This window comes from Archocentrus centrarchus, chromosome 11, assembly GCF_007364275.1.
Source record: "Archocentrus centrarchus isolate MPI-CPG fArcCen1 chromosome 11, fArcCen1, whole genome shotgun sequence".
NCBI lineage: Eukaryota > Metazoa > Chordata > Actinopteri > Cichliformes > Cichlidae > Archocentrus > Archocentrus centrarchus.
In genome coordinates this window covers 34,660,332-34,678,223 of record NC_044356.1, presented here as the reverse complement: position 1 = coordinate 34,678,223, position 17,892 = coordinate 34,660,332, and the positions used below count along the sequence as shown (strand labels likewise).

Genomic DNA, 17,892 nt, shown 5'->3' with positions numbered 1-17,892 from the left:
TCTCTACAACAACAACACATTGATTGTTGTCAGAGGAAGAAGCTGCAGCTGTTCCAGCCCTACAGGAAGTCTCTAAGATACTGTGAGCTAAACATCAATATGATGTAGGCCTGATTTTAAAATGTATTAGTAGTGGCGATCGCCCCCAAAATCTGATTATAGGCCAAAAGCAATACTCATTAATTTGGGAATTTTGGGAATTTGGTATTACTCCTGTTTTGAGTGTTTGTGGGGAGAAGGATTAATTGTTCTATTTGACAATTCACCAGTGTGCACAATAGTTTCCCCGTCAGGTTGCACTGCTATCTATCCAAAGACTTGTATCTCTTAAGCACCTCATGTCTCTGGTATCCCTAGGTTTTATTTTATTCACCCTATTTCCTATTTTTAGTATAGCTTAATCAGATTTAGATTTAGGTTTACACCGTTGCACCAACAGATCTGACAGTAACATCATTTCAGTCCTCTGTATCTACTGACAATAAAGAGACTTTGACTTAATTTGTGAAAATCCATGATAAAGATAAAACTACAGAGTGGAGATTTGTGCAGGATTTACAGTCAGTAAATGCAGCAGAGAGCCTCTAATGTTTCACACCCCTAAACGATCCTGTCTCAGGTGCCTTGTGATGCTTGCTGGGTCTCTGTGGTGCTCGAGTGTTCCAGTTCACCTTTACCTTTAAAGGAAAAGGTTATACACATATTCACTTGTATCCTGGATATTGTGAGGCTCCCAGTATTTATAATGATGCATTAAGAAGAAGTCTGGAATCAAATTACTAATAATACGGCTCTCTTGCAGTCAGCAGCTGACGAGACCGTGATGGTCTCAAATGATATTGTTAGTTACTTTGATTTGACCTTACTTGTTGTCCATATAGTTTTTATTCTTTAGAGCAGAAGACATCACATCTGGCAACAGCATAGTGTCTCAGATACACCATGATTCTGCTTAACATGCTGAACTTGACTGTTAAATGTAACGTTTTAAATCCTGCCACACTACTGCCTGTTGCTGGTGGAGGAGAAGAGTATAATTGTGCATCAGTGCAAAATGAAGTATGTTTTCTTTGCCCTGATGTCTCTGAGTTTGACTAACCCTGATCTTGTTCTCTTTGTAGATGTTTCAGCATATTGCCGTCTAGCCACTGATCAGAATCAAATGGGCGATGCAGTTGTCACATAGTATGAAGTTCTCTGCACAAGCTGCTGAGTTGGTTACACTGAGGAATATAAATTGACTGGAGATAAAATAGTTACACTGATTCGAGGTACGCTTTTGGGAAACACAAGGAGGAAGTTTTTGAAATATGATGGTAAACCTATTCTGCATACTGACATATGTGGCTGTACTTCTAGATGCTATCCCTCTGACAAAAGCTGCTGTTGTGTCTAAGTGTCAAACTCACACTAACAACCCTGACCCAGTTTCTACAGTACAGGGAATGCAATAGCAGATGCGGCTGCTCAGGAAGAAGTTGAGCAGGAAGGGACACACACACACACACACACACACACACACACACACACACACACACACGTCTTTGCTAACACAGATATGCAAGCGTCACTCTCTGCAGTGCAACAGGTTTCCACTGATACTGAGAACTTTGGAAGAAAAATGGCTGCACTTTTTAAGATGGTACCTGGTATGGGCCTAATAACAAACCATGTTTGCCTAAACATTTCCTTCCTCATTACAATAAGTTGACCCATGGATTTGATCATGTGTCAAAAGGGGGGAAATTTGGTCTGATTTAGCAGAACTGGTTTACTAAAGGCTTCACTACTTACAGTATGCACAAAGGTTTTTCCAGTTGCACACTGTTTCATCACCTCTTGTAAATTATTGGAATATGTGAAAAATTATGACTTCACTGTTTCTGTGCAAATACAATTTAGTTTCAGTCAATTTGAAAATGTTCCGTTTTAGTCGTTTTAAAAGCAGTTAATTGAAAATCTTGTAGACATGTACAGTCTCAGTAAACATGTGCATGAAAGCCTCATCAGGCAAGCTGTGAGTATTAGTTAGTTTTCCAAAATAATTTCTGTTAGTTCTCGGGGCCTCAGTAGCATGTGTACCATGGTTCATGGTCCTTTTGTGTTTCTTAACATCAGGATTTTTATCAACACTTTAACTAACGCAGAAACTTTGCAGAAACTAAATAAATCCTTTACAGGAATTTTGTTGTGACACGAGGGTATAGAGAACATCTGCTACCTCTGTGTGGTGATAAAACTGCAAGAATGACAATTTTTGTGTTTCTGAGGAGCAGAACTGGCCTCGTCTGTTCTACTTTGGGGAACGAAGGCATGTAAAACACGTGTGATATCAAACTGCACTGACCTTTAAAAACCTCTACATCTACTATGGAGCATCACACAATCCTTTGATCATTAGAATAACTTTGAAAATTAAAGATCAAGAGAAAACCCTCCTATGTTTCCTAAACAAAGTTATTAGGTCATCATTATCCTTTCAGACTGTAAATAGCAATACATGCCTCACCAGGAAAACTACAGCATATAAGTATCTTCAAGGGGTGTGTGCATTATTACTGGCACTGCCTGATATTCCTATATCTGGGATAATGATGCTAATGGACATGCTATTGATGAGAGAATTAGAGATATTACAAGAATGGTTATCTTACTTCCCACACATCTAGATTTTCTGACTGGTAGTCCTTGTTGTTTCCAGGCTGGGACTCTTTTTGTTCTGATTATGTGCTCCACTGTTAATTGTGCTTATGATTTTGGCTCTTTTTCTCTGTTGTGTAGTACATGTAGTATCATTTTCTGTCTATATAATCCTCTATTACAACATATACCCATTGTACAAGTTATTCTTTGCACGGAACCTTCTGATTACATTCTGTGATCTTCGCGTGTAGATAAGTTATTCCTATAAATGATTCTATGTTTGTTATTATTCTTTGTCAAATACCATGCAGACTGCTTCTGTATTCTGTTTAATATGTGCATTGAAGGACATATCCTCATATGATCAGGTGCGAACAAGAAAGCAACTGTTCCAATGTGTGTGTGTGTGTGTGTGTGTGTGTGTGTGTGTGTGTGCACAGGTGTGGGCATTTATTTATGTGTGAGTGAGTGAGTGAGTGAGTGAGTGAGAGAGAGAGTGAGTGAGTGAGTCATTGAGTAAGGGATTGAGTAAGAGAGAAACACAGGTCCCTCAGGCAGCCAGAGCCAGTAATGTTCTCCGAGTGCTTCACATTCTCTGCCAGTGCAGTTTTGGCCACTTGCCTATGCTTGAACCTGAGGCAAAGTAGCTTTGCACTCACACAGGAACACAATGAAATTGCTTAGAATGATGGAAACAATAGAGGGATATCTCTGTCCAGCAAATACAGTAATTACAGGTCGGAAAGGAGCCACGTGTATTGAGCTCCAGCACAATGGTTCAAAGGGAGGCCGAGCATTTCTGCAGCAATCAGAGTAAATGACCTACTGCTGAATACAACATCTAAACAAACAAACAAACAAACAAAACCCTGAAAAATCCCCAATTAGTTCAAAGATTCAACAGTTACATCCATCAGTGTAGTTTGATGGATTGCTTAAGAACAAATAAATGCCTGAAAGGTGAAAGAAATAGCAAACATTGTTAGCGACAGCACTGCTAAAGTATGATGCACATCAGTCACATTCACATGTTACTCCTTATTGTGCTTCTGTCTGTGTGACATGCCTAGTGTGTGTCCATGCCAACTGAAAGTCAAATAACACAACTCTGTTAGGCCAGTGTGTGTGGGACCATAGGCTTTCAAACTGCCATGCATACCTGCACAGCAGGAAACAGGAAGTGAGAGTGGAGGAGAAAGACATATGCCAGAGTCCCTGACTTTCCATTGGCACCGTTTCTGTGGTGGTGGCACATAAAGTGATAAAATTGTATAAAATATTTTAGAGTGGTCAGTTCAAACATCATACTCACAGTCATAACTGTCAGTTGACTGTGCGACTTACTCCTTCTATCATGACTTACTCCGTCTATCATGACTTACTCCTTCTATCATGACTTACTCCGTCTATCATGACTTACTCCTTCTTATCATGACTTACTCCTTCTATCATGACTTACTCCGTCTATCATGACTTACTTCTTCTATCATGACTTACTCCGTCTATCATGACTTACTCCTTCTTATCATGACTTACTCCTTCTATCATGACTTACTCCTTCTATCATGACTTACTCCTTCTTATCATGGCGAGCCCACAATGTCAGGCGAGCCTTTCCTCCTATAAAAAAACGACCTCATAGGTCACTCGTGCAGGCATTTTTTGATGACCAATACCTACGTGTTACAATTACGCAACCTTAAGGTTGTGTGAATAACGTGTTGTATTTCTCTGGCAAATTCCAAAGAAATATGTAAATATGGATTTTCTCAGATTTCTGAAAGGTTTATGGGGACTAAATGGCATCTGATGCCACAAAAGCTTAAACATTAAATGGACTGGTTCTTATGTAATAATTTTCTACTCTACTTGAACACTCAAAGCACTGTTTATGTGTCTTATTCACACCAGCACTTCAGTATGTTGCCCAGCAATAGTTTGGCATGCAGACTGGAGCAAACAGGGATCCAAGCACCAGCCTTCCTATTGTTAGGTGGCCTGCTCTACCTCCTGAGCTACAGCCACATTACACACTGACATGACACACAAAATGTTATTTCAAACAGTGGCCTGTAGTTTATACACCATGTCACAATAATATGTTACATTGTCTCCTTCCACCTGTAGGGGTGCTCATTTTGGAAATGCCCATATGGATCATTTAGGAACAAACGACCGATATTGTCATTCAGTTGGAGGATATGTTGTGTCAGGCTTTCATACAACATGATATAGAATGCTAGGTAATCTCTAGAAAGTGCAAGAACACCACAATAGCTTTTGCTTGGAAACAAAACTGAAAGGCAGTTGAAAAATACTTTAGGGACCAGCTATTCCTGGGACTAAATAGTGGAATAAGGATAATTAATTTCATTTCTACTTACCATCACTGTTGACACACTGGACTTGAGGGATTTGGGTTCCTGGTCCACACTCCTTGCCATTATCAGGGATACACTCCTCCAGTTTAACCACCAGCCAGTCAAAGCAAATAGGATCTTCACAGGGTATAGCCTCCAACAGGTGGGGACAGTTCCCTGTCCCACCTGTTGGTTCATTGACAATCCTCCTCTTCCTCAGTTTAAACCCTGCGGGCGAACAACATAAATCTAATAAGCTACAGGAACGCAAATCAACTTCAACATCAATAATCTACAGTTACCCCTTTGTCATCTCCTGAGCAAAAGCTTGTGTGCAGCTGTCGCAAATGAACTCATCCCATATTTTTAAAATCACAGTTAAGTTAATTAAGCCTTAAGTTAGTAGCGATTCAGAGGACTTCATATGATGACTAATGCAATTCTTCTATCATCATTTTTTTTTTTTTTTTCTTTTTCAAACATGACTAATACTTGAATACTCATCAATTAGTTTGGACATTTGTTCTCATGTCTTCTTAATAACATTAGATTCTGCAGCCCAGGTCCTTGGAAAAGGGGATCTTAACTCCAGTTCCCCATTTTCAGAAGCCGAAATGGAAATTGAAAATTGACTGAAAAGCAGTTTCCTTATTATTCCATTACAATTGACCTGTTAAAGTTGTATTTGGTAGCTGTTACTGGAACTCTATATCCAAACAGGTTCAAAGAGCTCTTGATGCAAGTGAAGTAGGCCATCATTAGGCTGAAAAACTGCAATAAACCTATGAGAGATATAGAAAAGACTTCAGGAGTGGCCAAATCAGCACTCTGGTACATTCTTAGAAAGGCCAGCTCAGCAACACTAAAAGGCTTGGAACAACAGAAGACAGTCAAGTCAAGAACACTCTTGAAGAGGTAGGCATGTGATTGTCAAAGTCTACAATCAAGAGATGCCTTCATGAAGGAAACAGAGGGTTTACAGCAAATTTCACACCCCTGGTAAAACTGAAGAGCAGGAAAACATTTTGTCAGAAAGCATCTACAGCAGCTTACACAGCTCTGGAAAAATAAAACCCTGATGAAACAAAGATTAATCACAAGATGGGAAGAGAATAGTAAGGAGAAGGAAAAGAATACATCATGATTCAAGGAATACAATATAATCTATCAAATATGGTGGAGCCAGTGGGCATAGGCATGTATGGCTGCTGGTGAAATCACAAGGCTGGATTTTGGCTTTAATAACAAAATCAAATTTAACATTTGTAAAGTTTTAAAGTCAGGCATGAAACACATGCACAATGTATATTAGATGGAACTCTGTACCACCCATTTACATACACAGTCATAGCCATACTTTATGACACAATGTGCTATAATAGTTCTTACGGTGTCTCTTACCTTTTTTGGCTACCTGGTCTTGACAGTTTTCATACGTGCAGGGTCCCCACGCACTCCAAGAAGATACCTCACACTCAACAGGACAGCTTATGTGGCAGAGTTGGGTGGTGTTTGGAGGAACACCCAGACAGAGATTATTGTCCACTGGCCGCAGTGCTATAACAACATAGAGAACACCAACACTGATTATCTCTAACAGAAAGGCTTTAAGACATGGTTTAAAAACAAACTAGCTCAATAAAATAAATCAAATATCACAACAACAAAATAGTTCAGAAAGTTTTTAGAAAGATGCTCAATTAAGTAGAAAACAGAAAAAAAAATTATTTTTATTTATTAGCGATATCTAATAAATGGATGCAGGCATTATGGCGTGAGGAAGGAAAGATTTTCTGTGTCATTCGTTGTGACAGCAGAGCTGAAACTGTTAGAGGTGCTCAGCTGCCTGTTCAATAAGTGTATTCTGTGTATTCTCAGAATTCCCTTCTGTCCTGAGGCCAGTCACAGTCACAGTTTGGTCTGGGAAGTGTGAGTGCTGCCACACCTCCATGAAACATCAAACTGTACATGCTGTTCACCAAGCTCTTCCATATTATTGTCCAAAAAAACTCACATTCAAACTGAAGGAACAGCTCTGAAACCCTGTGATCCCCTGCATCCCTCGTCTGGGATTACAGGCCCTGTTCATTGCAGTTTCACAAAATTAGCATTACAAAGGTGTGGGCTCTGTTGCTTTTCATACTTATTTCAAATGAATTGCATGAAAATGAAACATATTAATAATATCAGAATGAAAGATTAGGAGAGTTTGTTCCTCTCTTACTATCATTTCTAAGGCTTCAAAGATTGTTGGACAGAATGACCAGAGTCAGAGAATAATGCCTGCTTTCTAAGATTATGGAGTGTCTCTTACTGCACAACACCTACATGAAGATAAGGGTTTTACAATTATTTTCAAAACAGTACCTAACATAAGTGTGCAAAGAGCTCCAGTGCTCTGCTAGCACAAGATTTGTGTGAGAACATATGACAAAGATCAGGAAAAATATAAAAGAACAAAGAAAACAAACAAAAACAGCACATAATGGTTTTAAATCCTTTTAGCATAAAATGGAAGCCAAAAAACCAGAAACACACTACTCCAAAATCCAAATCTCCTGAGAACATTTTTTTTTTCTTCAACAATGAACAGTTTTATGTTTGGCCTGATTCTCAGAGGACCTCCATTGCATCCGCTGTAGGTGGCTGTCTGCAAGGTCATCAGCCTCATGAATCATTCTAGCAGTGTCACAACATGACTCATTCACATGCAAATTGCTTAGCCAAAGGTGTGTCATTTAATAGTGTTGCTTAAGTGGCTCTAGGCCACATGCCCTTGCGTGCTAATGTAACACAGGCTGGCAAGCAGGCAATATATCAAATGACATGACATGATTAAGTGCTTATTCATCAACATCTGCACACCAAATAATGGTATAATTATTTTACAGACTGTAATATTGACCACTTTAATTGGTTCAGGCCTTTCAAAGAAGAGGGTCAAGCCCATTACCCTTTCAAAAGTTGCAGACTACCACACATTGTTTTAGTGATTAAAAAAAAAAAAGTTTAACTTGGGATGTTAGGGACCTCAGTGACTAAACATGTGGGATAATGAAGGAAAAACTAGACTTTCTATGAAAAATTGCTACATAAGTACTAAAATAACATTTAAAGTTGTTTTTGTCATGTGGATGGGGCTGGTGAGGAAGGCAGTTAGTATTAAGGTGTTCGGAAAAAGCAAGTGAGAGGGAAAGAAGCCATTTTTCTCATACAGTTTAGAAGTGTCATGACCACCAAAAGTCTGCCATAATGTCATCATAATCCCGTGATACAGATGGATGAGTGCCGGTTAGTTCAGTAGCATCAGAACTAGGCCCCAGATCAAGAGTTTGTGGGTTTTAGTCACTTTTGCAATATATAATTTTCTTTCTTGCTAAAAGTCTAACGGGAACATCCAGAAAATGTTCAATATGTACCTCAGCTGGCATCTACACTTGACTTAACTTTCATCTTGGAACTGTTTTTATACCATGAACAAATGTTTAGAAAAGACTGCCAGTTGGCGATTTTTCAACATCTAAATGTTTGTTGGCAAAAAGCTGTTTCAAGAGAGCTACTTAAAATTCCTTCATTCCATCCATTGCCTTTATGTCTCCCCTAACTTATAAACTCTTGCATCAACTTAAGGTTGATTTCCAAGAAATATTATAAATGAATTAAAGAAAGCTCAAATTAAGAATTGTCAGAACAAAGTAAGAATTCTACCAACACATTGAGAATTCTAATGAGACAGTAAACATTTTAAGCATGAAAATTAAATGAAAGTTAGAGTTCTAAAATTAAACTAAGAATTCAGAGGTTAAAATCAGAATTCTGATGACACAACCAGTTTTCTAAAATGACAAAGAAATAGAACTGTGAGAACAATGTCTTAATTCTAGAAGCACACTGAGAATTCTGATATCAAAGCTAGTATTAAGAAGGAAATTTAACCTGCAAGTTGCACTTTAAGTCTTCAACTAATCACATCCCCTGTGTACCGACCCGTGGCGCGCTCCAGCCAAGCCGCGCATTGACTCATTGGCAGGCTCCAGCCGAGCTGCGCTCGGAGGTTCTCGCAGACGAGAAAGTAGCGGGCTCACCTGGCTGCTGACCGTTATGAAATATTGTCATATGTATGTGTTCAGGGGCGGCTCCTCATCCTACTGAAGAAGTTTGATGCAGATTGGATTATGCATGTATGAATGAGAGGCAATCAAAATTTCATGGCGAATGATCAAAATTCACAGAGGCATAATGACCCTGCCCCTTTGGCAAAAACTGACCATTTTTTAACTGTAGATTCCCCTTGGGGTGTAGATTACACATACCAAATATGAAGTTAACAACATCCAAAACCTCTGAGATATTAGAGAAAGACTGAGGGGTGCAAATCGCCAAATTTGCATAATTAATTCAAAATGGCAGACTTCCTGTTGGGTAAGGGCATGGCGCAATGAGGATTTTTTGTGCATCTGGGTATGATACATATGTGTAAGAAGTTTCATACATGTATGTAAAACACAGCAGTAGGGCTCCTGTTTAGGGGGCACTAGAGAGCCATTTTAAATGGACCCTTCCCGAAACTATTAAAATACTTAAATTTCACACCCAACTGATGCGCATGCAGAAATTCATGAGTTTTTGAATATAATAAAGCTTCCAAAAAGCCAATTCATTATGGAGAATAATAATAAAAAACGCAGCAATCACAATAGGGCCTTCGCACGGTTCGTGCTCGGGCCCTAAATACACTTTTAGCTTTATACCTGTAACATACATTTGTGGTCAGAAGTTTACATACACTCATCACTGGCATGAATGTCATGGTAATTTGGGGTTTTTAATGACGACACACAACGGCTTGTCCCATCGGAAAAAACAAATGGTTTCTGAAAGTTTCACACCCAACATGTCGTTACTACTGTAATTTCACTTGTACTGTTGCAGGAAACCTGCAAATGCCAACACATTTGAAACAAGTTGTTTCGGCAACAATATGGCATTAAAGGTTTAAGCGTAGTCCACAAATTTTCAATAGGGCGAATTCAGGGCTTTGGGAAGGCCATTCCAGAAGTTTAATTTTACCCTGCTTTATCCCTTCCAAAACCAGTTTTGAAGCATGTTTGGGATCATTGTCCTCTTAGAATGTTTAATTGTGTCCGAGATTTGAGGTGAAGTTGAACTTTGTACAACATACCAGTACCAGTGGCAGCAAAACAGCCTCAGAGCATGATTCTACTACCACCATGCTTGACAATTGGCACAGTGTTCTTAGGTTTGAAAGCTTCTCCAAAAATACCTTGTAATTGTAGCTAAATAGCTCAACATTTGACTTGTCTGACCATAAAACTGTTCTCAATGAGGAATATGGCTTGTCTATGTGAGCAGCTGCATATTTCAGTCAAGCTTGAAGGTGTTGAAGGGCTTCTTTCTTGCTTGACACCCTCTCAGTCCATGGCAATATAAAACTCATCTCACTGTGGACAGTGACATTGGTATTCCAGCAGTTTCAGATTCATGGCAGGCTTTAAATTAAGTGGTCCTCTCATTTGAGGGTGATAGTTTGTGCCTTCTTCCAGACCTTGGCAAAGTGGTGACACACCAAATAAGTTGTGCTCAGATGCAATTGCTTGAACTGATGATATTGCAATCCGTAGCTGTTTAGAAATGCCTCCTAGAGACCATCTGAACGGGTATCATGGTGGCGCAATGGTTAACACTGTTTCCTCACAGCAAGAATATCCTAGGTTTGAATCCACCATCTGGCTGGGGCCTTTCTGCTTGTTCTCCCTGTGTTTGTGTGGGTTTTCTCCCGGCACTCCAGCTTCCTCCATTAATCCAAAGACATGTGGTTAATTGGTGATGCTAAATTGGCCACAGGTGTGAGGGTGACAGGTTGTCTTTGTTTTAGCCCTGTCTTTGTCAGTGTCTGTTCTCCTTGCACCAGTGTTTCTGGCCCTCGTGTGGTTTTGAGTATATATAATTTTCAGTTTCTCATTTTGCACCCTATGTTTCATGTTCTTGTATTGCCTGCCTTCAACCCAAATAAATGGTTAATTTTCATTTACTTCACTCGCCTCTACACATCTGCATTTGGGTCCTCACTTCTTCTACACAACACATAACACAAAGGTTATATGTTGTGACTTTAATGTCCATGTGGTGTTACACCAACTAAATGACATAGTTACCTGAACACGGTAACTATACTATTTAGCTGGACAGTCAAAAATCCCATTCCTCACAAAAAGCATTTTTTATTCATGTGGAAGAACAATAGCTCCTTTGTTCCCACACACTTGTAAAGTCTGAAAAGCTCTAACAAAGGCTGATTGATGGAAATCTCAAAACGGACTGACCTTGTTCAAGTAACTAGGCCACAAGGTCCATTCTTCCTTGTATTGTGTATCAAGTCACCAAATTAGGGACCTCAGAGGGCACTGCTCTGTGCTGCCACACACCAGCTGCCATCAGTAACCTTACTGCCAGTTCATTTCCAACTGAGGATCCATGGCATCACAGTGGCACAGCTGTTATACAGCATGTCACAGTTTGATACCCAATAGGGTCCACACTGTAATCAGTACAAGAAAAACAGGTGATACAACGTATTCTCTCACTCAGATTACCACTTTTATGTAACATAAACATCTTGTCATCTTCAAAAGACAATAAAAAATGTGTTCCAGGTAGGACACAAAAATATCCCTAATCATCATTGGATTACAAATATTAACATTTAATAATGTAGTATTGTCTCAATGCCCACAATATTTTTTCATTAGTAGGAGATACTTTTCAAGGCTGAGCAAATCCTTTCCATCTATGAGTAAAATTTAATTGAAAAAAGGCATGGATGTTGAATGATTATAGTTCTTTCTTTCTTTCTTTCTTTCTTTCTTTCTTTCTTTCTTTCTTTCTTTCTTTCTTTCTTTCTTTCTTTCTTTCTTTCTTTCTTTCTTTCTTTCTTTCTTTCTAATTGGGAATATTTTGGCAATCTGGATTAAATATTAAATTGTTGTTTCATTAAGCATTTTTCCTTAGCGATAAAAATGTCTGGAAATATATAAATTATCTTGACAAGTGTGTCAACCTACCAGCATGACATGTGGTCACTAGAGCTCACTTGCCCCTCTTAAAATATGGCCAAGTTTCCATTTCTTTTATTTTATTGGGTTGTTCTGGCGTCAAAAAATAATACAAATATTCATAAGTGGTAAAAAGAGACAAAAGAAAAATCATTTCTAACCGCACTTATCTAAAATCAGGCCATGGAGATAGCAGACTAAGCAAAGCAGACCTTGTATCCTGATCCCGCTTAATCCAGCTCCTCACAAGGGATCCCAAGACCCATCAATGAATAATATAGATCTTTCACATGGTCCTCTCACACTTTGACATGCCAAGAATATCTAAAAAGAAGCCACTGAGCTCCCCAAACTACTAAGCCAACCAAATTTTTAAGATAGACAAATGAATGAATTTATAGCATTTAATAGTTAAGTAGAAGAGCACCAACTATATATTTTTTTTTCCTCACTACTTTTGATATCTTAAATGCAAATCTATTTATTGCTTCAACTAAGAGACATTTTAACGACCATGTGTACCATATTTATATGTGGGCAGGGTAGATTGGCTGTGGAGGTAAGAATGTGGAAAGTGTGAGACTCGGTTCTGCTAACAAACTGGCACTGTGTCATCTTAAACCTGAAAGATGAAAAGCACGTGACTGGTTGTAAGCATCTGATCTGAATATTTTCTAGCAGCAGAAGCCAGTTCAGCCTCACTGGCCAGATGGACTGAGACTTACTGTCAGTGCTGGATAAGTATCAACATGCCACCAGGCCACACCCACTCAGTAATGCTACCAATTTATGTGAAAACTCATATTGAATCTGCTGTCCTTTCTGCACGGCTTTTGCACTTACATTTGCATATTCATCCAACTCAGGCTTAGATTTATTATGAAGAGAAAAACCTTTTTATTCTTTTCTCAGGTTAACACAACTGGGTGAAGTGTGTAAAAGCCATTCTAAGCAAATGCTTCCAAAGCTAATTAAAAAAGAAAAAGAAAATTCTTTGTTCACCACAAGATTGTAACAGCTTTTAGCTAGTCTGTCTCAAAATGTAACAGTATTCACTGGCTACTTTTTTTTGGATGCTAAGAGCATTGAGGTGACTGTTATGATTTGGTGCTATATGAATAAAATTAATATGAACATGCTTTTTAATGCAAAAAGCTAATCACATCTAATCATACTGTAGCAACCCAATGCATTTAGGCATATAGACAATGTCACAAAGACTTGTTGAAGTTCAAAACTGGTATCAGAATGGGGTAGAAAGAGCTTGCCTGAGTATTTGAGAAGCTGCTGGGATTTTCCCACGCAACCATCTCTAGGGTTTTACAGAGAATGGTCTGAAAAAGAGAAAATATCCAATAAGCAGCAGTTTTCTGAGTGAAAATGCTTTCTTGATGCCAGAGGTCAGAGCAGAATGACCAGACTGCTTTGAGCTGATTTGAATTCACAGAGAGGAAGACAAATGACCATATTTCTAAGCCCAATAATTATTTCAATGCAGAAATATTATGTATATTCCCAGGAGGGTATCAATTTTTTCAATACACAAAGGTTATGGCACATTAGTGAAGACGGTTCATAGTATTACGACATTCTGTGGATGTAGCATTGTGTTTTCTTTGTTCCATCAGATGTGTAACAGTTGCAGATGCAGACAAGAGCAATAATTTCACTATGCTTATCCATCCATCCATCCATACATCCATCCACCCATTCATCTATCCATCCATCCATACATCCATCCACCCATTCATCCTCTTCCACTTTTCCTATTCAGGGTTGCAGGGGGCTGGAGCCTATCCCACCTACCACAGGATGAGAGACAGGGTACACCCTGGACAAGTTGTCAGCCGCCGCAAGCGCAGAACTAACCTGTGGGTAATTTAGAATCACCAATTAACCTTACACTTGGTAAGTCTATTTGAAATGAGACAAAATATCTGGTCATTCTAAAGACTAGACATTTTGTCTTATTTCAAGAACTCTTACCAAGTGTGATTATCTTACTGCACTGGCAGATTATTTCACTTACTTTGGGAAGATTCAGCCTATAATCAAGTGTTAATATCTAGTTTTTAGACAAAACACATTTAATAATCTTACACATTCAGCTCTTTCATAGTATATCACTCTCAAAACAAGATCATTTTTTGGCTGAATATAAGATTATTAGACTTAGTCAGTTTTTGCAGTGTAACACATTTTGAAGTCTTCTGAGATATGCTATGCCGATGATTTTCAGTTATCTATCTCTTTTAAGCCCCAAGATGTTTTAAAGTTACACATTTTGCAAAGATGCATAGACTCGATTAAAAATTGGATGGCTGAGAATTTTTCCAGTTTAATGAAGAGAAAACAGAAGTCCTTGTTTGCAAAAGTTTCAAAACAAGCTGAGGAATTAACAAATAATAATCTTTCACAAATGTGAACAATTTAAAAACTGTAACCTGTGATTTCATTAAACTCCGTTCACATTAAGAAAGCACTTTTTTTTTTTTCATTTTTGGCCACAGCGGCTTTTTGTGACAGTGGAGAGAGACAGGAAATGGGGGAAAGATACAGGGGAAGACACGCAGGCAAATCGGCGCTGGGCCGGGACGCGAACCCACGCGGCATGTGTATGTGGTCGCCGGCTTCACCACTAAGCCACCCAGGCGCCCAGAAAGCAGTGTTATACTCTTACTAACTTCGCAAATCACTTTAGACTTACGTTCATACATCACTTCATAGGACTGGAGGACCTTATCTACCTCACATCCATGGCCAGTTGACACCCACTAACCTAACATGGATGACTTTGGATTGTGGGGAAGAAGCCAGAGGAGCACCTGGAGAAATCCATGCAGGCACAGGCAGAACATGCATACTCTACACAGAAGGGCCTCAGCGAGGGGTTGAACCAGGAACATCATTGATGTGAACCAACAGCATTAACCACATTGCCACTATAAAATGTTTAAAACAAGCATATACTTTCGCTCATAGTCAAACCAGATTTACTGATTATGGTAAAGAGTACATTAAACCTGACTTACAGAAAAGCAAAACTATCCAAATTATATTTTCATGACTAACAGTATAAATGAAGGCAGAAAAAAGTCCCATAGTGTTACATTTATTCAGGTATCAATATGCCTAAATACAACAAAGGATTTATATGTTGGTTTAAAACCAGGTTTTATTTGTGCGAAATATGTTAAAATGACATACATATGTAAAAATATTAGTATCACAATTAAAGCACAAAATGCAGCCTCCGTACAGAATTAAGTGACACTTGATGAAGTCACATACAGAGCCGTCATTGAGATGCAGGTGTGTGTGTGTTATTTTTCATTCATTCTATTCTGTTTGCCTGTCTTGCCTTTGATTTTCAGCATAGATTAGGTAAATTAAATCTCATACTGTAGAATGACAGTGGTTTTAAGATACGGTCAATATTAGGTGGAGATTAATTTCCAAAAGGAAGAAGGTTATGACAAATGACAAAATGAAGCTGGAGTGTTTTACCCCATAAAACAAGTTTTATGGAAACATTACCTTCTTTGCTCCTGAGAGGGCTAAGGTTTGGTGGTGTATCAGTGCCGGCTTGCACACAGTAGACCTCACGGGTCTGAGTCCCGCCTCCGCACAATCCTGTCTGGTTTCCACGCCGGCGGTCCTGCTGGCTCAGTAGCACGTCCACCTTGCACTCTGTCCAGTCTGTGGTCTTCCAGCTGTACCTGAGAACAGATGTGGCAACAAGAAGAATATATCAGTATATCAGCTGCAATATTCCCTAAACAACATACAAAAAACTGATAAATGCAACAAAATATTTCTTCATCAGCTTTTAAAAAAGATGTAGGACAAGCAAAAACTATCAAACTATGTTGGCGAATTGCAGCTATTTGTATGCTACACAGTTCACTTGAGAAAAGCCTTCATTTTGGGATTGTAAATCATAATGAAATATTATTTTTGACAGGGTTGACATATATGAGAGATATTCAGTGACAAGCATATACATTAAAATAGTTGACTATATATATATATATATATATATATATATATATATATGTATATGTATGTATGTGTGTGTGTGTGTGTGTGTGTGTGTGTGTGTGTGTGTGTGTGTGTGTGTAAAAAAAAACATTGTTATGAACTTACACAACTTACCTGCCTGTGGTATATACATTGTTATTTATCAGTTTTTCAGATTTTAGCACTTTTACCTAAGCTGCATTACTCTTTTCCTAACAAGTACTTACACAATGCAGGGTGGAGCCACATCACCTGGGGGACTGCAGGGCTCCTTCTCCTCCAGCTGTGGACAATCTGCCCCTCCACCTGCTGGGAACTGGTTCACTTTCCTGGTGCGAGTCCGCTCCCCCTTGGGACCATTGGAGTCATAGCACTTCTTGGAGCAAGGAGACCATTCGGACCATTCAGTTACATCACAGTCTTTGGCCATCACACAAGCCTGGTATGTCACTGGCAAAGTCTCCTGAGAGCACAGACTGTGGAAGATGAAAATGAAGATATCAATCTACTTAATGTAACCATTAAAAAAGTGCTGTACAAAAGTCTTGTGCCACCTGGCATTTCCTTATAGATTGCGACAGTGTTCTAAGGCTTGCTACAGTGTTCTGAGTGATCAATGGTGTATGAAAGCGGTCCATTACAAAACGAAACAATTTCATTTTCTGTTTAGTTCAGTTCTTGGGGTCACAGGAGAAAAATGAAAGTGTTAGCATGGTTATTTTTGGGCTATATTTAGAGTATTTTTTTCTCTTGACTTCTTAGCCTTTTTAATACTATTCTCTGGTTAAACCCATAAAAAACAAAAAAAAAATCAGTTTCAGAATTCCAACTGGAGTTTTACTTTTTAACCCAAGAGTTTGATGATTTTCTGTATTCATGAAGCAAACTCTGTGAGTGAGATCCTGGAAAGGTTCTTCCTGGGGACTGTAGTTCTCCTGGGAGACCTCAATGTTCATGCAAGGAACTGGAGAGGGATGGCTGAGAGGGACTGTTTGGCTGTTCTAAACCACAACTGTCTATGTGGTTGGGAAAGGGCTATTGCAAATACCTGTTAAACCAAACTCAGAACTGATTGTGGTGGCAACCTAGACACCTAGACACTGGCTGTGAAGTAAGCTGTCAAGCTGAAGAAGGAGCCCTTTCAGACTTTGCTAGCCAAGCCAAAGTTCTGAAACAGCAGGCCTGCTGCTTCACAAGTGGCCGAAGCAAAAACATATGGAGGAGGACTTGTACTTTCTCTTAAGGAGCTTCTGTCAAAATGTTCAGCAACTCAGGAGAAGAAAGCAGGGCTTGGCTTAGGCAGTTTCTCTCCAGGGAGGAGAACTGCTTGTGAGCAACAGTACAACACTCATTTTCAGTGGGTGCTGGACTCTGCTAGGGTTGCACTTTGTCTCCAGTTCAATTTGTGATAATCATGAACAGGACCTCAAGGTGAGGATGGTGTCCATTTTTGGAACCTCAGTATTCCTGTTTTTTGCAGATGACTTGGTTCTGTTGGCTTTATTATGCTACAGTATCATCATTCTAATCGAGGAACATTGTTCCGGTGTGACATGGACTGGAGTGGATGTCTGGAGTGGATCTGGATTCTGCTCTAAATAGTGATAATAATGGAGACAGCTAGCAGGTGCAGGAGGGCCAGTCTGAACTACACTTATGGGACTGATAACTGTTAATAAAGTGCATTTAAGGACTGATAACATTAGAATCGGCTGAATTAGAGCAGTGGCTGGTTGCTGAGAGGGACTACGATGAATCCAGATCCACTCCAAACATCCACTCGAGTCCACGTCACA

General features: G+C 39.2%; 1 protein-coding gene across 2 annotated transcripts in view; it reads right to left on the bottom strand.

Annotated features, from left to right (window-relative positions):
- The window catches only part of thsd7aa (thrombospondin, type I, domain containing 7Aa), a 132,541-nt gene that overhangs the window by 62,224 nt on the left and 52,425 nt on the right, over positions 1-17,892 (bottom strand). For both annotated transcript variants that reach the window (XR_004020561.1, XM_030740853.1), the window contains exons 3-6: positions 16,324-16,572; positions 15,614-15,795; positions 6,405-6,560; positions 5,028-5,231 (exon numbers count right to left, since the gene is read on the bottom strand). Coding sequence is in view for 1 of the 2 variants with exons in the window: in XM_030740853.1 (XP_030596713.1) it covers positions 5,028-5,231; positions 6,405-6,560; positions 15,614-15,795; positions 16,324-16,572 (791 nt within the window). In the remaining variant the exon portion in view is untranslated. The remainder of the gene's footprint in view (positions 1-5,027; positions 5,232-6,404; positions 6,561-15,613; positions 15,796-16,323; positions 16,573-17,892) is intronic.